Here is a 24,348-nt window from a genome sequence, read left to right on the forward strand (position 1 = left end):
GGTGAAAACACAGCTCAGTGTTCAGGGTTCAGTGAATCGAAAGCAGCCATGTTTGGAGAGAAGCTCGCGCTGTTAGAAAAAAAATCAGGCAGAACGCGAGCGGCCGCTGGAGCTCGCGACTAACCACGCCCAACAAATTTACGTAATTTGACGCGCCCGCCCCTCGCTCCACCCCCGCGCCCTTCACGGCAGGGTGAGCATAATTCAGCCTTAAGTGAGACGGGGGTATAGTTCAATGACCCCCTCTGAGTTTTTATGTTTGATGGTGTGTTGCAACGTAAATAAACAGACATTTCCTGGAGTCATGTGGTGTATTGAGGCACAGGACTTGTCACTGGAACTAAGATAATCTCTCTGCCTGAGTTACTGCCACTGCAAACACTTAGCTTGCTACAATATAATGCTAATTATAGAACTGCATCTTGACCTGGAAACATCAAATGGAATTCAGTGTTTTGCTAACTACAGTATAACATGTGATAGTGCTGGTAAAAAAACTAACAGCTCACTGCCATAACAGCTCTGGCTAACATTACAACTTTATCTGCCTTGTACAAGTAGCCAACTAACTTGCTATGCAAACTATGCCTATAATAACTAACAGCATTTAATTGTCACATGTTTGAAAAGGGGATTGATGCTCTACTACTAATGACTGCCATGATTATTTTTTTCAAAAAATTCTGAAGCGGCAACTGCCCCCTCACTTTCAATGGGCATTACGCTTCTGCTTGGAAATGTTTGTATTAACTAGTAAAGAAAGAATAGTAAAGAAGAATAATAGTTAACTTGTTTATGAAAATACAATTCCATTGTGATTTCTTTACACACGGGTAGATTGTTCCCCAATTCCTTCCATCCTTAACCATTTGTTATTCAGCGAAAAGGTAATTTCAAAATGGAAAAGCCAACTTTTTAATATTAAAATAGTTTTACACTAGTCACAAAACATTTACAGCAGTATTCACAAGTGGGTTATAATGTTGTCCTCCAAAGACTTGTTTATTTATTCTCTGGGCTCAAACTTTCACACCAACGTTACTGGCCCTCCCATTATTTGCAGTTATTTACCTCAACAAATATCAAGGTAGAGAAACAGTCCTTTACCTTAGTAGCACACATCCCTTCATGCAGTCCAATTTATCTTTATAGTTTTTCATAAATAAATATAAGGTTTTACATAAAATATTAATCTGCCTGTACAATTCCAATGGGCATTGGACTATCAGTCATTAAAGGGACACTGCCGATTTTCAATGCTGATTTATTTTGCACATAATCTCAGACATATCCCAAATTTAATTAATGCGCAAATGACATCACTGGTCCACAACTTCACTCAAATCAACTTTCAATAACTGTCAAACTAAATGAATGCCTGCAAAACTGTTTACAGTTTTTGGACATGTGTGAGATTATGTGCAAAATAAATTAGCGTTGATAATCGGAGGAGTGTCCCTTTAAGTTGAAGCATACAAATGAGGCAAAAGACAACATGTCCTTAACCCAAACGCCGGACACAGTAATGTAATGGCACAACAAAGGGCCAGGCACTGAGAGGAGTCAAAGAATCAGAAAGAAGTGAAGGCATCATGAAGGCATCATGGGCTCAGGGGACTTGGTCTGCGCACGAAAACATGTCCACAAAAGGGTCACAGCTAACATGCTCTTCCAGAGGGTCAACAGTTTAAGGGTAAGGGTAAGTAAGATATCAAAAAAAGGAAATAGTGCACCTCGTGTTAGTGGACTTCTGCAAACACCACACCAACAATCTCTGGGTATCACTACCACGCTAAAATCACATGTGGTTTGTAAAGTGATTTATATACATTTACCAGAGTTTGTGTGTGGTGGCTGGTGGAGCAGAATCCACAAAAATAAGAAACGTCAAACCAAAGACAACAAAGACATTCATTTGTGCATTAGATTCCCTTTGTGCTCATGAAAAAAAACTACTTTCTCTGACTTACACTTTCAGTCCTTACACCGCTTCTTATTTCTGCTCACCGAAAACGGTTACATTCCAGTAGTATACATGAACAGCCTAAGAACTCAGGCTGTTTGACTTCAAGTCCCCATGAAATTACAGTAACTAATTGTATTTCCTGGAAAACACAGTACGGTATATCTTTAATGGTGAGCTCATGCTGCACTAGGTGGCCTAAATATATAGATACTCTCATCAGATAAAATCTCATTTCTCTCCATGACTCATATTCCATTGTTTTAGACTTTCGAATGACGCCTCACTGCGATGCATTATGCCCGGCCACAATATCCTGTTTCAACAGGGAATGCATGTGTGTGCATGCATGCATGTGTATTGTAAGCTTGGAAGAGAAGGAGGGAGAATAAAGAGACATTACTCTAGCCTACTGTAAAGACATCTTTCTTTTTCTTTTCTTTCTTTTTGCAGAGCCCGAGCCCGACCCGACCAATTATCATAAATTGTCAGCCCGAGCCCGTCGTTCTGGGTCGGGGTCCCGTCGGGATCCTGCTGAAACTGAGAACTCTATCCAGGAAGTGAAGATAGATACCAATTAATGGGGTCTTTCATAATCCGATTATTCTATAAAAGGTAGAGCAGAGATTATGAGCACTGAAGGCTGATTTATATTATGCAGTTGAAGTGTCACCTTTGCTACCATAGACTGTAAAATATGGAGGTAGTGAGTGTGACATCACCCATAGGTCGTTTAGAAATCTAAAGATTGGGTTACGAATTTTATTCTCTGAAACCCATGTTCTGCATTATTTCTCAATATGAATTCAGTGACATCGGGTAATCTATATCAGTGGTTCTCAAATGGGGGTCCGTGGCACTTTGCCAGGGGGTCCGCAAAAGGTTTTCAGGAAAATAAAAATAAAAACTTTTGTTGTTGTTGCAAAAGCTTCATAGTTCAACGAAAATATTGTATGCTTCAAATATAAAATGGTTCATGGATTACTTTCTAATCTAACAAATTTATCAATTTAAAAGTCAAGCACGTTACCGTGGAAACAATAAAGCTTAGCCCAAAATCACAAATCAGAATGAGGGGGTCCCCGGTATATTTTCTATCTTGTAAGGGGTCCTTGGCTGAAAAACATTTGATAACCTCTGATCTATGTAATTTGAGGATGAGGTGACGTACAAATGAACATATGTCCGAAGCTCCAAAGCTAGTCTCTCTTCCATCTGCTTCAAGTTGTCCTCAGTATTGGCAAGCATAAACCAGACACAGGTAGGAGGAGCGAGCCAAGCAGGCCAGTGGCAGTTCTTAGAATCTTGGGGAGGTGCCACTGCAGCCTCACGCCGGCACCACAAAACACATATGCTGATGCATGGGCTGATTGAAAGAGATACTTCCAAAGGGTCCAGAGTGCAAAGTCAGCCAGCTGACCGAGTGGTATTCAGCCCCTTGACCACTGTAGTCTCTGGTGGCGGAGCGGGGCTGCTCATTCAGTGTGGTCAGAGTTCTCCATTTTGTTCTAGAAATAGATGCCCTGTTAAGACCGATGGGTCATGGGGAGGGCGTGTGCGTCCAAGCCGTTGTGAGCTACGTTGCCATTCTGGGTGTTGACTTTGGGGTTTTTTAAACTGTATTTGCGCATCCTGGTGTTCTTGTAGTAGATTGAGTAGACGAAGATGAAGATGACGGAGATGATGACCACTGTGACGGCCACAAATCCTGCTATGAGGGGCAGGTAGTCCTCTGTAATGAAAGAGGCAAAATCAAATGGACAACCCATTAATGTTGTAAACATTCAAATGGTCTCCCTCTCTGACATGCAATGACAACATCTGAACTACGATTCCAGTTATTACTCTACCAGTGTATCAATAGAGATGCAACTATGCCTACCTATAAGCAGAAGTGCAAATCAACATTATGAAAATGTTGCTAATTATCCGCTTACGAGGTTAACATGTAACCCTACGTTCAGACAAGAAGCAATGTAGAATATACTCGCATGAATGCTATGGCGACATGCAATCATGTTTGATGACACCGATTGATACAAAAGTAGCAACAAATGTATAAAAAGTAGCTAAACATTCTTGACAAAACTTACCCGAACCTGGCCTTCTGCCATGCCCTCTCCTTTTTGTTTCTGTCTCCGTATGTGAACGACGTTGAGTGACCTTTTTTTTTTTTGCATTTTGCATTTTCGCCTTTGTTAGATAGGACAGTAGATAGACAGGAAAGATAGGGAGAGAGAGGGGATGATATGCGACAAAGGGCCACAGGTCGGATTCGAACCCGAGCCGGCCTGGCCGTGGGAAGGACTAGCCTTTGTGGTACGCTCTCTACCAGGTGACTGACCCCCATAGCAACGCATGTCTAAAAGGAGCTCTTTGGCCATTTTGGAAATAAATTTCGACGCCTCGATGGTAACCTTGCAAGCCAGCTGGATTTGCGAGATCACGATCATGTGAGAAATCCAACTTGCCATGCTGCCACATAATCCGTTTGACTCCGAAACACCAGGTGTGGACCAATCAGTGTCAGAGGAAAGAGGAGGCGGTCCTAAGTGGTTAAAGTTAGCATTAGCCTGTGATAGACAGCGATAGACAGATTGTTCATCCAGTCACCTGCCAGGTATTTTTTGAAAATGCCTGCCCTTTTCCAAATGTTTCAATGATGAGTTCCCAGATGGTTCGGTGTAACAAACAATCTGGCACGTCAGGTTACCTGGATAGAGACCCACTCCTACTCTGCATCAGGATAGAGACCCACTCCTACTCTGCATCAGGTGAATTTCTTGCTCAAAGTGGGAAAAATTAAACGCAAGCTAACAGCTCTTTGCCTAAATGTGTACCGTCTAGAGTGCAATTGCGTCCGTCTCACTCCATTTTCATCTTTTTATTGACACCTATTTTTCTTTTTTCTCTGCGTTTTGTCTGAACGTAGGGTCACAGATTACAGCCGCACCATGTAATTGTGAGGGAAAATGACATGCAGTAATCATTTGCAAATGTTCAAACCTCCTAAGAAATCAAAAATAACAACAGTAACTGTTGAAAATGACTTCCTCTGTTGTACCGGAGGAAAGGGAGTGTGTCATTAGCTTCAAAGCCATCTTCCTGGTCCTCTTTCCCTAATGGAGCCCTTGTGTGCAATTATAGCTCTTTGGCACAGATTCCAACTTCCTTCCCAAAACCACACAGTGGAGTTTAAGGTGAAATGTGCCGTTACCTTTTAGAATCACCACCACGTCCAGCGAGCTGGAATCGACATCGTTAGTGGCATTGCAGGTGTAGAGGCCCGCTTCATAGACGGTGAGATTGGCTCCAGACACACGGACCACTTTCTCAGGGCTGTAGAACCACTGGATCCTCGGTGGCGGGTGACCCTCGGCTTCGCAAACCAGCACTTCAGGATAACCTCTGAACACTGGTATTGTGGCGTTGAGCTTTGTGGCGTTAATGACGGGCTTATCTGTGGAGACAGAGGGGCGCACAGAGCAGAGGGAGGTCAGAAACCATTAAAAGGATGCGACCCAAAATGCGTTACAATATTTCTGGTAGCTCTACATGACAAACGTAGTATTATGTCAAGTTGATCTTGGCCTGTGTTATGGATGACATAATGGTAGGACTGGGCAGTGAAAAACATTTATTTAACCTGGATCTCAGTGCAAGACACATATTTTCAAACCAGGAACACAGAGTAAAGCCCCAGACAGTCAGACACACACACACCCAACTTCAAAGGACTATAGTGGCAACGAAGGCCGACTGTTGCCTCGCCTCACGTCGCCTGTGTCGGGGCCAAAAAGTTGCACTTGAACACACCGCGGAGACTGTGGCCGACGGTCAACTACCACGTATGTTCTGCGCCTGCGTGAGACCTAGGACTGCGGCTATACAAACCAGATAGATGCAACAAAGCAGTGTTTGCCTATCATTTTCACACTACTCTTGCTTAACACTTAAACGGTTTTTGATTTTTGATTAGATTTTTATGAGGAATTCAGAAGCACAAAGACTCAAGAGGAGTATCAGGACACATACAAAAGCACTTAAAAGCATTACTTAAACACGTATTTCCAAAGTGGTCCTCGATGGAAAATTGATGGTTTTGTAATATAGTTACTTCTAATCGAGAGTATGTCTGATAAAAAGTTGCAAATGGCAGTGGCGTTGTCAGCCCTTGCCTGGTCTTTTGCAGATGTGTGTACAAATAAGGAGAGACCACACTAAATGGGTCTTTTGTCAAAATATTCATGAATTGGAATGATCAGATGAGATAAAGTTGAAAAATGAGAAGAATGTTTTTGTGTGTGCCCTCTCTTCTCCTGCACTGCTTCGCTTAACCAGCCAATCAGAGTGATTTCTCTCACCGACGGACTGACGCCGATTCAACGTGTAGAATCGTCCAAGAAATCCGCCGACAAGCCCGACTAGAGCCAACTGTGCGGGGCACACCTCAAAGACTAGGGCGACAGTAGTCTCACGTAGTCAGACACACCGTCGACGTCAGCAAGCTTCCAGCGATGGAGGCATGGCTGGCACTGTGAGACTAGGGCGACAGATGCTCTCCGACGGCCCCGATCGCATTGGTGTGTCTGGGCTATTAGACTATTTTTTGGGTCCCAGGCAGAAGGCTACACACTGAAATAGGGTTGTTGCAATAACCACAATATTGCGATATCGCGCTATAGTCAAGCCAACTGCGGTGGATGGCAAGCAACCGCCAAAACCACTCTATGTTCATATTTTTTCTTTTAGTAGTAGTCACTTCTTGTTTTACACTTCAATGCATGTGTATCACTGGCACTGGAAAGGGGGGGGCAACGAGACTTTCAGGTGTTATGGTAATAAAGTGCTAAGGTTTAACTGTTAAAGGCATACTATTCAGGAATTGTCAGTTGCTGTTTGTAAACACCCAGCATTCAAAGTTGGCCCCTCCTTCCCAGCTCCTCGAGCCAAAGTGGTGGTCGTGTGAGCTATATCAGAGAGTGAATGAAGAAAGAGAGAGAGCTCTAGTGGGCTCTATTTTTTTTTTTTTACTGGACTGACAAACCCGTCTTATTTGTCACGCGACAACCCACAACACACCCATGCGGCCAGCCACACACACTCATGCCGATGGTGGCTGGTGAAATACTCTGCATTTATCCCATTCAGGCATGTCCTTCCTCCAGGGGGCAGCCAAGAGCAGTCGGCAGCTTTCTTTGTGTACAGCGCCCATTGCCCGGGGACCATCTTGAAACGTTGACGTCACTGGTCAGATGACAATCTTCTGCATGTTTTCAGTGGGGGTCTATACCGATGTTGTATGGAGGAACCCCAGGGGAAGCACGGGGAAAACATGCAAACTCCACACACAAAGGCCCTTTTGATGAGATAGCCCACTTGAGCAGTAGGCACTGAAGACATGGGGGACACACCCTCAGCGCTCACAGCGTCCCAGGCGGGAATCGAACCCAGGACCTTCTAGCTGTGAGGCGACAGCACTACCACTGTGCCGCCGTGCCCCTAGCATCTGTCGCTGGAGCATGTCTTGAGGGCGAGTGAGTTTGACTCACTGCACAGCACGACTGCTGGCTACTGTTACACATAAACAATCATCTCCCGGAGCCAGAGACAAGACTAGTAATGTCTTAGCATTCCTAATGAATGGGAGACTGACTTTGTGAACATATTTAAGTATTATCTGAACTTTGAGATTCAAATGAGCTTTGTATTATTATCATTATCATGTAAGTGTTGAGCCAGAAAATATTCTCTTATCCCTATAAAACGATTATTATGCGTCAGCCGACGATAGCCATGGCGGAGGCATTATGGCTTCGGGTTGTCCGTCCGATGTTCGTTAACGCGATATCTGAGGAACGCCTTGACGGAATTTAATCAAATTTGCCTCAAACGTCGACATGGACTCAAGGATGAACTGATTCGATTTTGGTGGTCAAAGGTCAAAGGTCAAGGCCACTGTGACCTCTCGGACACCATTTTCGAGCTTGTTAACGTGATATCTCAGGAACGCCTTGATGGAATTTCTTCAAATTTGCCTCAAACGTCCACTTTGACTCCAGGATGAACTGATAAAATTTTTAGTGGTACATTTGGTAGAGCGGCATGTCAGTGTGATGCCACAGATTAGGGGGCTTCTGGTTACGGGAGACAGGCTCGACTGCCCGAGGGTGCAGCTATATTATATTTCAAAGCTGACATTCAGTGGTATTCAACTTTAACTATGCCCCCTCCCCAACACACACATACACACACACACACACACACACACACACACACACACACACACACACACACACACACACACACACACACACACACACACACACACAGAAAGAGTACTTTGTATTTCGGGTCTCTGACTCACAATAGACAGTGATGTTGAGAGGACTGGCGGTCACAGGTGAAGGAGACTGCGGTCCCAGGTCCAAGAAAGCCTCACATCTGAACTCCGTTGCATGTTGATTTCTGCCCAGAGTGACACTGATGGTGGACGACACATCCACCGGTGTTCTGATCACATTGTTGTCGCAGTCCGCCTTCTTCTGTGGTGGGCAACCAGTCACTCGCAGCATGCCTGCTGGTCAAAAGGGGGCGAAAATTGAAGGAAGAAATTGAAACTGTCATCCAATCACAGTCATCCTTACGGTCACAACAAGCGTAACTGAAGTCAGATGATTCCCTAGTAAAGTTTTCAAAGCAGGCTGTGCAGGCCGGTCAAAGAGGCATAATAGACTATAAGGCAAAACAAATCATTTTAAAGTAACTTCCTTATCCAAGTGAAGGACAGTTTGTGAGCAATTACACAGTAATGATCCTGAACAGTTCTGAACACTAATCCTGAACACTACCCTACTGCATCAGTGTCTGAGAGAAGCCTTTCTTTGGCAATGTCCTGCTTCATAATAGACTGGTTTATATATGAAGAATTACAGTTTATATTGATTGATATCATCTGATGATCTCGAACCCTTTTTCTTCAAGAGCACCTGCGTTTTTTCCGTGAGTCTTATATGATAAAGAGTCATTGAGCACGCCACTACCTCTTTTCACAGTTTGCATTATCTTACCTGTGCTGCATTTTTTAAATTGAAATCTCTCTTGATAACAGAAAAGTTGCCTACCGGTGCTCTTGATGGTTTTGTTCCCTTGGTACCACCGCACAGTGAGGTTCTGCACAGGAGCGACGCTGATGATGTCACACCGCAGCTGGTACTCCGTCCCCTCCACCATCGGGCCAGTGTGGTTCACAGCCTGGATGGAGACACTGTCTGGTGTTTCTTTGGAGGGGTCATATAAAAGAAAGTGTCAAACAAATCACAATAGTTGAAAACTTTTTTTGACAGATCTGTTTAGATCAGGGGTGTCAAACTCATTTTAGTCCACGGGCCACATGCGACCCAATTTGGTGTCAAGTGGGCCAGACAATGAAAACGAATAATAAATAATAACCCATGACAAAATCTCAAAATGTTCCAGTTTATTTTAGTGTAAAGAATTACAGGTACATTTGAGAACATGTTCTCATGTAAGGTTATCTCAGCTACAGTACCATCAAGCACATTATCTACTGTCTGTAACTGTGGGCATTACAATCATAGGTGTAGTGGAAGGTAAACGCAAGTGAACGCAATTTACTCACACCTTTGAAATGAGGCAGATAGTTTACTCACCTATTTTCAGATCAACTGTATTTAAATCAATGAGGGCAAACAAGGTGGGTAAACTACTCACCTTGGATAGTTTACCCACCTCTGTATTTATCACTACATGCCTGATTACAATTGATGGCAACTGTGCAATTCTCTATAGTCAAACAAAGGTAATGAAAATAGCTGACGATTTAGTGATTAATACAGATAACATGAATAGGATACTTAATATTTAACTTGCTCCTGAATAGGGATGGGACTCGTTAATTTTTATTGATATTGATACCATTTTCGAGTCTGCTTAACGAACCGGGTCCTTATCGGGTCCACTATCGATACTTTTCTTTTGTATTATTTGGTGGAAAGACATGACGGATTAGCCTCGCCTCCAATAAACAAAAACTGCTGATGCTGTTGCTGTGCATTTATTTGAAAAGGAATAGGGCCCACATGATGACATGCAAATAGTAAAATAATATCAGCAGCACAGACATCAGCACTCAGCAACACTTTTTCCAACAATAAAGAAAATAAATGTTATTCACATACCGAGTAACTGTTATCCTTACACCACTATGATTTGTTTCCAGACTTTTCAAGATGTGATGTGCTCTGTACTGATACTGAACCAGTGGAAACAACTATTATGAAATGAATGGTTGTATTTTAATTTAAATATTTGCTTTGATTGAAACAAAAATCTTGGCATTAGTGTTTTTTTTATAGCCTATAACAAGCTGTTAGGAGTTAAACAGGTCATAAACTCATAATATTCCCTCTCTCAATTTTATATTGCTGTGAAAACACATTTTTCATAGTTTGCACATATTGTGCACTGCAAACTATTTGGGCTTTTTTTTTTACGGAATACACATTGAATATCCACACTGGGTAGAATAGCCTCTATACCTAATATATACAATCAATGCTCTACACCCACGGTCACCTATTAGGTAGTCTCACTGGCCAGCCTCCTCTCCCTTCCGTCCGAGGAGTCTGGCGCCGCAGGTCTCCATAACTGGGATAAACCCTCCCCTGCTCTACTCTGCTCTCCCATTGGAGCGACTGTTTCGGTGGCAGCCGGATGTCCGCTCCCGGCTTATTACAAACTCTGTCATTGGCTCCGACCATGTCAATCAGAGCGGCTTCCGCTCCCTCCTCCCTGTGTGTCGCTGTAAATAGTGCCCTCCCGCCTCAGTGAAAACAACAATGCTAACTAGCTAGCAAGGTAACGGCAGAAACCTACATGCTAGTCCGTTGCTACACGCTGAAAACGGCAAATTGATGGCAAGGCATGATAGATTACTTTATGAACCTTCAAACACTCCCCCCGGAATGAGAAAATTATTTGTATTACTTGTATAACTGTATTTATTTTTATTCATTTTTTATTTTATTTATTTTTATCCTTTGCTATGGTGTGTGTGCATACATTTTGCTGTTGTGAATTATCGATGTGCTTTACTTTGTTGTTCGGAATCAGGACTGAATATACACTCGCTGAACCAGTATGAATCAGGGTCTTTCAAGGTAGGGGTGGGAGGGAACGGGGAGGGAGGAGGGAAGGGGCATCTGCTGTCAAAAAAAAAGAAAATCTGAAGGAGATAATTAATGTTGATTGCTCATGTTTGCCATGTCTGTCCTTCAATAAAAATCATTGAGAAAAAAAGAAAAAGAAAACGGCAAATTGGATTGTTGGAAACTATTTTCCAAGGGCACTGCCGCTAAGCGCCGCCCATCGCAATCCCACTATGGAGACCTGCGGCACCAGACTCCTCGGACGGAAGGGAGAGGAGGCTGGCCAGCGAGACTACCTATTAGGCTACATTGCCGCCTGCCCTCCTAATATGGTCGGACCACGGTACTTGTCATGACGTGTCACAGAGCAGGACGCATGGCACAAGGAACTTTCATCACTGCCTGGGACCGCATATTTTGGGATTATGTTATCAAGTGGATTATGTCAACGAATGGGACTTGCGTGGCGTCCGTGGACAATGCATACTTTGGGTGGCATTTGGCTTCAGGTTTGTCTTTCACTTTGGTGAAGTGTAGCCAAGCTTTTGATCATTTCATCCTGTCACTTCCTCCTGTGTCGACTGGACTGTCACGCAAGTTCGCAACCAAATGAAATTAATAGTGAACAGGGGGCGTGTCACGTCACGCGTGATGCACGTGATTCAATCCTTAAGTTTTATTACTTAAGACAGTCACTCACGTGAGTCACGTCTGCACGGCAGCACAGGCTTGAGTCAGTGACAGCCTCAGGGCACTTGACAGGGAATTCAGCGCACAGATCAGAGAGGGGAAAGACTGGCGGGGGGGAATTAATGGATCAGCGGCCGCTACTCGATAACAGTATCGATAAGGTCGGACCTTATTGATTTTCAGGTTTTGAGAAATTTGGACCCGGGTATCGAGTCCCATCCCTGCTCCTGAAACCTGGTACCTCTTAGCCTTCACAAGTGCATCACATTGGATTGAAGGACTTCTCAGTGCAATTTTCACGCTTTGCAAAGTCATCCTTTGGGCCGGATTGGACCCTCTGGGGGGCCGGATCTGGCCTCCGGGCCGCATGTTTGACACCCCTTTAGATGTAATGACAGGGCTAGTACAAAAAAGAGCAGGAAAGGGAAGTTATCAGTACTTACTATACATGGTGAAGTCCAAATGTCTCTGGCATCTTCCAATTCCCTCGAACGTTGCAGTGCAGACAGGCCTGGGGTCCCATTCCTCATAGTCCTGGCTGGGCGACCACTGGGTGTTGTTGATGATGATGCCATGTGGACGCTGCCAGTATATTTCTTTCTCATTGCTGGATATGTTGGATGTTGATTTGCACGTTGCGACTGCGTTGGTATCGTGTTTATATTGTACCACCATCCTGTCTGGAGTTATCTTGATAGGGCATTCGGGTTTTGCGCCTGTGGCATACAGAACAAGGGGGGAGATGTTATTACAGTCTTGTTCTATAATATTATACACTCTATCATCATAACACATTTCCTAGTAGTCCAGCACTGAGAAGAAGTGGTGAAAAGTCACATGTCTGTAGACTGTAGAACAATATCCTATGCTGTGAATCAGAGATTAAAACAGGAAAAGAGTCAGGAAGGATATACCCCCCTCCCCATCCGCTTAGGAAAGGGGGCACTTGATGCCAACAATAGTATTTGTCAAACTTTTTATAACCGTATTTTTCCTCCCAAACTAAATCGAAATAAACTCATCATAGCCTACCTAAACCAAATTGTGTTATAGAAAAGATATAAATACTTCTATAGTGATACCAGAACATTTAGGCTATTATAAACTCCATAATTGGTGCAATAGAGACACCATACGCATATATTATGTTGAGCAAAATCACCAAAGGTAGTGAATGGGCTACCGTAGCCCATTATGTCAGATAATCCGTTAACTATTCAAAAGGCACTTTAAAATGACTCATACATTTAAAATACTTGCTCCAGTCTACTCGTTTCAACGCCGCTGAGTGGTTTCACCATGATTCTTCAGCAACAGGCCATAAAACAGGCAAAATACCCACTTTTATGTTGTGCTATTTAGCAGCCTACCTAACCACTATACATGCCCGGGCCATGTCAATCTCGCCGGGAAGGGAGCGCGCCGCGCACCGCGGTGGTCTGACGGTGCCACCAGAGGTATGGCAACTTACTTGATTCTGACCCGTTAGAAAACGACATCAGCTCCAACGCCAAGATGAGTGAAAGGAGGCGAACAGAGTGTAAATCCTCCATTGGACGAATAGTTTGGTTTTCAGTCGCTTCCGTTATACTGTCTGAGCCCCTGTAAAGTTTCTGCTGCTCCTTCCCGTCAAGTTCACCGGACGCGCTGGACTTGTTGACTTTGGGAGTTCGCTAAGCTAAAAGCTGCGGCTCCCTGGCTCCAGTCACCGTGTCGCTGCCTGGCTGCTAAACATCACAGCCTGCAAAGGAAACAACCCTCCCCCACACTGGCCTGCCTGGCCTGTAGACACCGCCTGCGTCTATAAATGTAAGCCTATTACTGTATAGCATTTGTGGTACAGTTACAGGATGAGGATACTGTAGGGCAGTGATTCATTCTCAACCTTTTTCATATCAAGGATCCAATGTTGGAGTCGAGTGGGACTTGAGTCTTGGACACAATGTCCTGCCAGGACAGTCCTGGACACATTTTCAGGACAAGTAGTGGCTCTTGGACTTGGGCACAGCACTGCATGACTCGGACTGTCTTGGACTTGGACTCGAACATTCATTCATTGGACTTTTTTGTAGTTTTTTTGTAGGCCCTAATCCTATAATAGGAATGTGAAAGTGTGTGTGTGTGTGTGTGTGTGTGTGTGTGTGTGTGTGTGTGTGTGTGTGTGTGTGTGTGTGTGTGTGTGTGTGTGTGTGTGTGTGTGTGTGTGTGTGTGTGTGTGTGTGTGATTTGGGCACCCCTGTGTGTGTGTGTGTGTGTGTGTGTGTGTGTGTGTGTGTGTGTGTGTGTGTGTGTGTGTGTGTGTGTGTGTGTGTGTGTGTGTGTGTGTGTGTGTGTGTGTGTCCAGAATTCCATAACTATCTGTATCGTAGGGAGAGAGATAACAGATAAACTCTCGTCAAAATACTCAATCTTCTACACTCTGTCTTGTAAAAGAAATTGTGCTGAGATTTAGCAATTCATCATCAATTTGCTGGGGACCCCCTGGAACCGAGAGATGTCCCTCTTGGATCCTCTTAGTGGCACTGGCAGGTATGTCACCTCGTGGGAGTTTGTGGAATCTCAGTAGCATGTCAGTAGCAGCTAGTGGTGGATGAGTTGAGCTCTTCCCACCCCCTCCCCTGATAGCCTATGTGAAGCGCTTTGAAAGGGACTATATAAATCCAATGAATTAAATCAATTATAGTGGTAGCCTCCATCAGTGGCAGCTAGTGGCACTTCAGTGGCAGCCTGTGGCATTTCGGGGGATCTGGAGGAACCCCCTCAAGGACCCCTGGTGGTCCCCGAAGCCCACGTTAAGAACCACTACTGTGTTCAGATTTTATTAAAAGGCTTGACTGCCAAACAAAAAGTAAATACAATAACCTACTTTCAATTAGAATGAATGAGGATCTATCTCACATCAAGGACTATATTGCACATTAACCCACTTAACTGTCTACCCTTTCTCATTAGACAAAATGTTAAACGCTAAGCAGGCGGCCAATGCCAGACAATCTGTTTGCATCGTCTGGCACCAGCCTGCTTATTGCGTTCTTGTTGTATTGATTATATTGACCTTACCTTTTACGGTGACCCTGGCTGTGTGAGAGACGACCCCCCTCTGGTTGCTGGCGTGACAGGTGTAGGAGCCCATGTTGTTTGCAGTGACATGGTGGATGTGCAGACGGGACACTCCATCTTCCGTTTCCTCCTTCACATTGTCAACCTGGTAATATTCCCAGCGATATTCTGGTCGCGGGTTGCCCATGGAAGAACACTTCAGCCCCACGGTAGAGCCGAGCTCAATTTCAGTGTCCTCCAGCTCGTTGATCTTCGATGGTGGGTCTAGAGACAATATGAATGAGTGTGAGTGTCAGAGCAAAAGTAAAGATCTCCGGTATTAAGAGTCACTCGCACTATTGATCTGTGTTATGTTCACCGATCCGCCATGTTGTTTATAACGGGTTGCCATGGTGAAGTTTGGGTGGAGCCTACAGGGGTTACGTCAGTACGGACGGCTTAAAATAGGATTTCCGGGTTAGGACGCTCTCGCCGAGTAGCATCCCAGACTGCATCAACTATGGCATTCTCATAAGCCGTGAGATAGACAAATGCATGTGTATTTCCCATGGATGTATAAAAGAGACTAGATAGGGTATCGAAAATGGCCGTCCATTCATTCGAATGTAAGCTGCTCATGAAGCATTTTGAAGGGGTTTTTCTTCCTTGTTTTACTTCCGTGATGTGCGGCCCAAGGTCATGTGCACATGTCTGCTTACGTATTCCCGCCACTCCTCCCCCACATGAACGAATGGCCAGAGCCATAGAAAGAGAGGGAACTCCAGAAACGTCTCTTGCTGGCTTCTGAGGAAAGATTTACCCCATAATGTAAGACTTGATAATTAAACGAGTCGTTTTTTACTTTGAATGATACCCAGAAAAAACGGGCAGAGGGCTGGTGATCCACCGGAGGAACGGGTTCGCCAAAGACAAGCAGCTGGACCGGAGCTAGGTGCTAGTAGCGCTACATCAACAGGTAAGTAAGCCTCATTTAAACTCACTAAGCTGTGGCAACCATTTTCTTTCTTTCTTAATCCTACGATCATTGCAGGTCGCTGGAAGCCCCTAGACAAACGATTGCCTAACGATATTAATAATAACGATGCCCGGGGCGGGGCCGGCGGTGTTGTGACAATCTGTATAACTTACACAAGACATGAATATCCACTGTGTGACTGACGCTTGAGAGTTGGTTCGAGGCAACGATCATGTACCGCCCTGCATGACTCCTGGTTAGCTTCTCTGGGAGGTCCACCTTGTCCCCGTCTTTGTAAAAGGTGACGTTAGGTTGAGGATAGCCCTCAACAGTGCAGGTGAAGTTGTGAGTAGCGTCCTCCACCGCAGTGTAATTGGCTGTTGGACAGCTTAACTCGGGTCCATCTGAAACAAAACAATTGCTTATATGGTGGAGTCAAGGAATTCAAGCTCGCTTAGACTAATTTGAATGAGTTGGGCTTGTGGGCCATGTGGTCCTGGTTGATGCAAACACTGAATGTGAAACTCACACAACACGGAGACCCATATGTCCCTGTCGGTGATGATTCTGCCTTCAGCTTTGATGGTGTATGGCCCACCATTGTGCCTCCCCAGTGGGTCATTGGGGTCTGTGGGCTTCCCATCTTTCAGCCAGGTGACGGAGGGGGAGGGATTCCCCGCTACACGGCATCGCCCCTCCAAGCTCTCCCCTTCCAATATCTCGATCGTAGAACAGTTTATATCTGGTCCAACTAAAGGGAGGCAAAAACAACAAAAACTTATGCCACCATATTATATTTATTTCTAGAGTTCAACAGACAAAAAGCAACCAAGATGTCAATTATACAGTAATGCACAAGAACTGTTGCGTTCCTCTTTTAGACTTGTGCCCCACCAGTATGGGACTATTTGTTCTTATGACAGCTGTGTGTGTGGAAGATTATGAACTATGAGCTTCTCAGATATTGGTTGAGTACTAGTCTTTTTACTAAGTATGATTGAAGTTATTGGCATATAATCAGGGAGAGTGAGACAGGCTGAGTTGCTCAACTTACTGAAATTGTCGTGGGATTAAGGTGACCTTGAGCTATGATATGTGTCATATTTAAAAGGGAAATTGCAGAAGGCTCCAGCAGGCCTCGCCTGCTTTCAAACATCTCTTCTCGAGGCCCAAAAGACATTTTACACTACATTTGCTACCCGGATATCAGACTGAAGTGTCACCTCATGACGCTCCATTTCCAGAAGCAGCCAAAACTCAACTCAGTGGACTGGGCAGATTCGAAGGTCTGGACCCAAGCAAGCTGTGTTGTCCAACCGAAATTAAAGTAACAGCAACCCATTGTGGGATGCAATTATCACGGATGGCTTTCTGCTGACATAATATCTCTTATAGTGCTTTAGTGCTTATTATGGAATAGTAAAAAAAAACTCCAAACTCTAACTTATCAAGGATTCTATTCCGTTTTCTAAAGGTCAAATGAGCTATAACACAGTAATATGCCTTTCTCTCCGAGGCCAATTTGACCTTAACCTTCCCTCCAGGAAAATAAAGTTAGTAATATGTATGGTACTGTATACTTACAGTGAACTGTAACAGGATACTGTGGTGAAGTGACAGAAAGAGAAGGTCCTTCTGGCCCCAGGTCCAAATGAGCCTCACATCTGAACTGGACTCCATCATCAGTCCTATTAGCTGTATAGCTGTGCACATTTACGGGAAGACCTCTGTGAAACCTGCTTTCATTTATGGTTTCATTCCCTTTGAACCACTTCACAGTGAGATTTTGAGCCGGGGCAATATGCTGGGTGTCACATGTGAGGTCATACACTTCCCCCTCGTTCATCACACCAGCAGAGCCAGCCCTGGAGACGACACCGATGCTATCTGGAAACGCTAGAGACAAAGTAGAGGTTATCAGAAAAACAGCTGGAGAACCAACGTGTTGCTCTGTTCTGTACAAAGAGGATCAAAACAAGGCTTACTGTAAAGAACCACTCGTAGGGTCTTTAGACACTGATTCCCACTCTCCCCACTTGGTAGCAGGGGGTTGATGAAGCATTTGGGAGCGATGCCCCAGTCTGTTAGGCTCTCCACAGTCCAGGTCACATGGTTGACATCCTCCTTTAGACCGATGCCGCTTCCAACAGAAGCCTCCCAGCCCATCCCCTCATGTTCGACTGATGTGCTGCAGTTGACTGACACGGAGCCTCCATATCGCACCACAACACTGCGGGGGCTCAGCTCAATAGGACAGGAGGCATGCAAACCTGCAGGGTGGAGGGCAGATCCATAGTATTTGCACACTTGGGAAACATTTCATTTGTGCTAACACTTTGTCTTGTGTGTCTTTATACCGTCAACGAGGTAGGGCTAAAATAAGAAGGTATTGGTAAACTAGTCATGATGATGATGATCTTGAAATACCCTATATCTCTGTACAGTAGCCTATAACTTACATCACTTACCATTTACTATTATATCATGAATTTAGGTCATAAATGTGTATATCTAATCGCCCTGGGTAAACTGTGTTTAGGTGCTTAATTTGCCCTCCCCTATAATGTGTATTAGCTAAACATATTGGAGTATGACAGTAAAATATGGTTGAAATGGCATTAAAAGGATGATTGATCTAAAAGAAAAAAATCTAACCATCTTGTAACAGCAGTAATCCATGGCGTTTCAATAGACTTTCCTCTGACACTTAGACTTTTAGGATTGTAAAATAAATGTAGGCTACATTGACTGGAAACTTGACTATACGATGAGACACAAAGCAGTAAGAGGTACTTCACACAAGTTAGAGCCACATGTCCCCAAAACAGAGACACTGGTATCCCTTTAATCGTTAGAAGTTATTTGTAGGCCTACTTTATTTAAAGGTTTCAAGTGGGACTTATCTAGATTGTGAAACGTGTAGTAGGCTACTCCTGTTTGAGATGTTGGCTGCTGCCTCTTGCATTAGAATAGGCCTAGGCCTTCATTGTCATTTTATGCCTCATTCAGTTCAATTAAATTTAGCTTCAGTCTCAAATCCAAGAAATAAATCAAGAAAGTCAACGCTGTGGCAGCATGAAACGGCAGGGTTTCTTTTTCATTCTATGCGGTCAAACATGCCTTCTGTCGACATGATGATGACGTTTCTTAGCTTTCCACAACTTGGTTTGTATAAAGCATGGTCATGACAGCCAGTTTTCTCTTTGATGGTGCCCTCTTCTGGTTTAAACAAGGTTCTGCACCTGGTATGTGGCTGTTCAACCCTTTCAACCTGCTGGTATTTAATAAGCCGCTATTTCATTGTCAAGCTTAGGGAAATAAGATGCTCATACAACGCTTTTTTTGTAGTCTGCTATAATAATAATAATAATAATAATAATAATAATAATAATAATAATAATAATAATAATAATAATAATAATAATAATAATAATAATAAAAATCCGAGATTTCATGGGCCAGCAACATAGTTTAGCCTACCTTAGCCACTATCAAAAACATTATTATTATTATTATTATTATTATTATTATTATTATTATTATTATTATTATTATTATTATTATTATTATTAATAATAATAATAATAATAATAATAACTATAATAATGGATTTTCCCCATTATCAAACAAGCAACTGCTGAGGAGCAAGTAAACGAAAAACAGCCTACCTGTCGCACTGAGGAGGAGACCCACAAGTCGAAGAAAAGTACTTCCACTCATTTGATATGAACAGTAGGCTATTCCAAATGTATTCTGTCGTCCGTTCGGCTCAGCGACTCATTTGGCTCTGCGTCCTCGTGATCTGTTGTCTTATGAACCGATGAGTAAATCTAGAGGAGAGGCAAACCGCAAACACATGCCCCACTTACTGGAATACCCCGACACTGACAAGAAGAAGAAGTGTACTCGCTCGTTCGCGCGCGCTCTCTCTCTCTCTCTCTCTCTCTCTCTCTCTCTCTCTCTCTCTCTCTCTCTCTCTCTCAATGTGCAACAGAAAAAGTTTACTGGAAAGAGGTTTACTGGAAAGTGATTGTAGTCATGTGTTTTATAAAGCATTATATTTGTGTTTACATCAAATTAGAATTATTTTCATAGTTATATTAAATTATAAATGACAATTTAATGTTCTTCTGTCATTATTAGCAGTTACACTACAGATTCTGATGTTTAGGATTTACTGGTGGAAAACAAACTGTTCATAATTTTCAGGTCTATTGAAGCTAAAGGTTAAATGGGAGAGCTGATGTATGAATGGGGGGAAGGGGAATGGGTAGATGTACCCGGGATGGGGGGGGGGGGCATGAATGGTGTGGGCAGTGTCTGTCTATCAGTCACAATTTGTGTCACACAAAAGTGACGGAAGTAATGTCACTTGAGCAGTTATGATGTCATCAGTGAGGTCACTCGAGCAAATTTGAAATTTGTTTTCTTAAGTTACTTATTTGTAGCTGGTGATTGAGAGGCCCAACAATGCTCAGTGGAACCTTTGGTGCCATCCATGGGTTGGGGAGGACGAGATTCAATGAAGTCTAAACAATCCTCAATTGGATTTAGAAAATGCACTTTCTTCAGAAGAGAGGCTCACTAAAAACAATCAATTAAAATGCTAATTTAATCCCCAGCAATAGTCCAGTGTTTTGATGAGCGGTTTAATACACACTGATGAGGTCATAAATCACTGTTGTCTCACAAACACCCGGTCCCATGATCACATCGCCTGTCCGCATTCATTTCAAACTACTCCTCCTCACCTTCAAAGCCCTCCATAGCCTGCCCCCCCCTTATCTGACTGACCTCCTTCTCCCCATTGAGATATGTAGGTCGATGCTTCTCCCCCATCGCCCTAACCGTACCGATCCTCTACTGTTCCCCTCACCGTTCCACCATCCAAACTGAAAAGCTTTGGAGATCGAGCATTCTCAAGAGCTGCACCCCGACTCTGGAATTCCATCCCCCAGCCTATCAGAGACTCACTCACCTTCACTCCCCACTTTTAAATCCTGACTCAAAACCTACCTGTTCTGGTCAATTCTCTCAATTCTTTCAATCAAGAGTACGGGCGACCTGCTGACCGACCCCAAGAAGATAAATGACCGCTTTAGAGAATTTTACAGTGAACTATATTCGTCTAAGTGTGAGGCCGCCCAAACTGATCTGAATTGTTTTTTTGATTCTCTTGAAGCACCCAAACTTAGTGACGCTGCCAGAAAGGACTTGGATTCCGACTTCACTTTGGAAGAAATAACTTCTGCCATTAAATCTTTCCCATCAGGCAAATCAGCTGGACCGGATGGATTCGGGGCTGAATTGATGGGGAATCTGAGGGAGGACTAGCCTTACCAGTGTTTAGGCACTACTATTGGGCTGCCAATATGAGGGCTTTAATGTTCTGGCGGCAAGGTACTCCTCGTAACTTAACTCTTTGAGCCCCCCTGTGGCTGAAAATGGACGCCAGCTCTGTTGCCAAATGTTCTCTACCAACCCTGTTATTTTCTAAGTTAGAGAAGCCGGGGGCATTACAGAATTCAAGTTTTGTTGTGAGAAACTCTGTCAGAATTCTAAACCAAGTTAGGAAGGTTTTGAGTTTACCAGATGTTTCTGTTCACATGCCAATTTGTTTCAATCATTCTTTTTTGCCTCTGTGGTTAGACAAAATCTACCATGTCTGGAGTGAGAAGGGGCTAGTTTCCCTCAAAGATCTATACATTGATGGTTATTTTGCATCCTTCGATTTACTGAAAAGGAAGTTTGAATTGTCAGACACAAACTGGCTCCGATTCCTCCAAATCAGAAATCACGTTCAATCCAAGATTCAAACCTTTGAAATGCTACCAAGTGAGCACGCTTTTTTCGATGTTTTGCGGGTCCCTCCTCACTCCAAACGTCTTATCTCCAGATTTGTATGTCTGTTTGACGAATGTAACATGGTGTCCACGGAGAGGATTAGAGAAGCATGGCAGGTGGAACTAGGTGTGGATTTATCTGACATTATTTGGGAAAGGAGTCTGTCTATAATACAACTATGCTCAGTTAATAGTAGACACCAGCTGATCCAATTTAAAGTCACTCACCGTCTCCATTACTCCAAGCATAGGTTACATAAGATATATCCCTCTGTCTCACCACTATGTGATAGGTGTCAGGCGTCGGAGGGCACATTGACACATGCTTTTTGGTTCTGCCCTTCACTGTCCGGATTCTGGGCCAAGATATTTGACTGGTACTCTAAGGCCTATAAAATAACCCTTCAACCCGAAGCAGAACTTGCCATCTTCGGCTGCTCAGAATCCTCTCTGGACTTCTCCACAATTGTGCAGCAATCTCTGACACAAGGGACAATTGTTGCCAAAAAACTAATCTTGAAAGAATGGAAGTCTTCTACTTCGCCTTCTTTTCAATTGTGGCTGACGGATATGACCTCTGTTATACGGATGGAGAGGCTTAGGTTCCTGAGGACTGACTCACTAAAGAGAAATTCTTTGCCATTTGGGACCTATTTCTAGCCTACCTTGTTGAGGTTGGGGGCGACGGATGATTCACCAGACTGGTTCCCCACAGACCTCAACAGTACCTCTTATAAGCATATAAGCACCTTACACGACTGGTAGCACTGAATGTTGATAATGTGTTTCTGTTTGTTTGTTTATTAGTTTTTTCTTTCGTTTTCCTGTGTCTGAGCCTGTTTGTCTTGTTCATATGTTGTTCCGAAAAACTGAAATATATATAAAAAATAAAAAAAACTACCTGTTCTCTCAAACTTACAACCTCCCCTACCCTTAACCACCTCTTCCTACCTCGCCACCCCCCTTTTTTCCCCCACCTCCCTCTCTTCTGTCTGGTCCCTGTCCCTCCCACACTCTCCCTCCCTCCCCTCTGTTTCCATATATCTGGTGCCTGTTGTCATCTTGCTTTCTATGTACTCACAGTGTGTCAGCGTCTTTGGGTCATTGAAAAGTGCTTTATAAAATAAATTAACCATTATTATTTATTATTACAATAAGGGATGATGAGGATAATGAAAGATAATGGTGTTATAAGTTAACAGAAGCACCAGATCTGGCTTGCATTGAGCCAGGGAAGGGAGATGAGGATTGGAGTAATGTGATCAACAGAATTGATAGTATAAAATGCCCCAAATGTTTTTGTATTCTTGCTGGAAGGGTTCATTATGCCCACATTTCTCCAGATCACCAGTGCAAAGATTTACTCCCCCACACGCACAGGTTTTGGCAGAGTGATGGCTCTACCAGCGCCACATTTTCATACTTTATTTAGCCAGTGAGCTTTCAGATGATAATTATGCAATCAAAATTATTTTGATACTTTTTTTGTTGTTGCTTTGTTACAGTTAGAATAATGGAAATGGTTGCATTCATTCACAAATGAGATGATATCTTCTGTGTGTTATGTTTGGACTCATTAAGAGCAGCTGTAACCACTGTATCTGGAGCTGCATTAGATACCATGGTGACAGCCAGTCTTAACGAGTCCTGGTTTTATTGTATTAGGAAGCCCCGCTTCCCAATAAGACAATTATTTTGGCATCGTTTCTACAGTAAGAAGCACTTTGCGTCACTCACTCGTCATAATTACATTGAAAGAAGAAACGAATCTGACGCTAGAATTTCCACAACATGCGGTAACATCCTGTTTTCTTCCTCTTTCTCCACAGCACAGTATACTTTCAGTTTCTTAGAATGGCAGGATCTGAATACATGATGAGTAAAGGTCTGAACACAAGCTCTGATAGAGCCGATGCAGAAAGGCTGATGATATAAGTGACCTTAGACTGATGAAGCTGTGGGAGACTAGCTCCAGCCAGAAATAACAAACTGGAGGCTGAGACACATGTTGTTGTTTTTTAGGAGGGTTAGGGTTAGCCAACTGCAACTGAAGCCCAGAGAGATATCGATCACAAACGATAATATAACAATAATAGAATGTTTTTCCTGTCCCAGCACTCCCTCTGATAGAGCTCCGCAGGTAACTTCAGGCAGACCAGTGGAAAGCTGCAAAGGTGGCTGAGAATAAACAGCTGCACACTGCAAGTTGTCAAGTGACTCCAGTTAGGGTCAAAGGTTATTTGAACAGCGTGTCGGATGGGAGCTGAAGGAGAGATAGGAGAAGATATGCAGGGAGTGAGTCCGTGAAAGACAACAGGGGGTTTTGTGTTGAGACAACAAGCAATTGGGATTCCAGTCGTGTCTGTAAAAGCACTCCCTATTCACGAGAAAGTAAAAACAGGCACAGTTTTGCCTCTGCTCTCGCCCAATTGGTCATACGCACTCACATAACAAACAGAAGATTGTGATTAGAATTGCAATAAATTGCCAAATGAACACTTGCCAATAGCAAAGTTTAATCTCGACAAGGGGGTCTGGGTGTTTCCAAGCAACAGGGTGAAAGGACCAGAAAACTAAACAAGCGAAGCTGCCAAAGAGGACTGAAATGTTCAGGGGGCTTGAGTCTCCAAACGTTATCCTTGTGGCACGCAAGTGTGATCACTATCA

At 43.6% G+C, this 24,348-nt stretch overlaps 1 protein-coding gene across 1 annotated transcript; it reads right to left on the reverse strand.

The window, feature by feature from the left end:
• Positions 1 to 846: 846 nt before the first annotated feature.
• Positions 847 to 20,677, reverse strand: LOC310788396 (hemicentin-1-like; the record flags this gene model as incomplete). Its single annotated transcript, XM_083649954.1, has 11 exons — positions 847 to 3,695; positions 5,181 to 5,423; positions 8,331 to 8,540; positions 9,088 to 9,243; positions 12,267 to 12,539; positions 14,884 to 15,147; positions 16,012 to 16,242; positions 16,368 to 16,589; positions 17,423 to 17,734; positions 17,875 to 18,108; positions 20,590 to 20,677. The coding sequence occupies 11 exons, from the start codon at positions 20,675 to 20,677 to the stop codon at positions 3,490 to 3,492; spliced, it is 2,439 nt and encodes an 812-aa protein (XP_083506080.1). The 3' UTR covers positions 847 to 3,489.
• Between the last annotated feature and the right edge of the window lie 3,671 nt (positions 20,678 to 24,348).

Source organism: Poromitra crassiceps (genome assembly GCF_964638095.1).
Source record: "Poromitra crassiceps genome assembly, chromosome: 13".
Classification (NCBI taxonomy): domain Eukaryota; kingdom Metazoa; phylum Chordata; class Actinopteri; order Beryciformes; family Melamphaidae; genus Poromitra; species Poromitra crassiceps.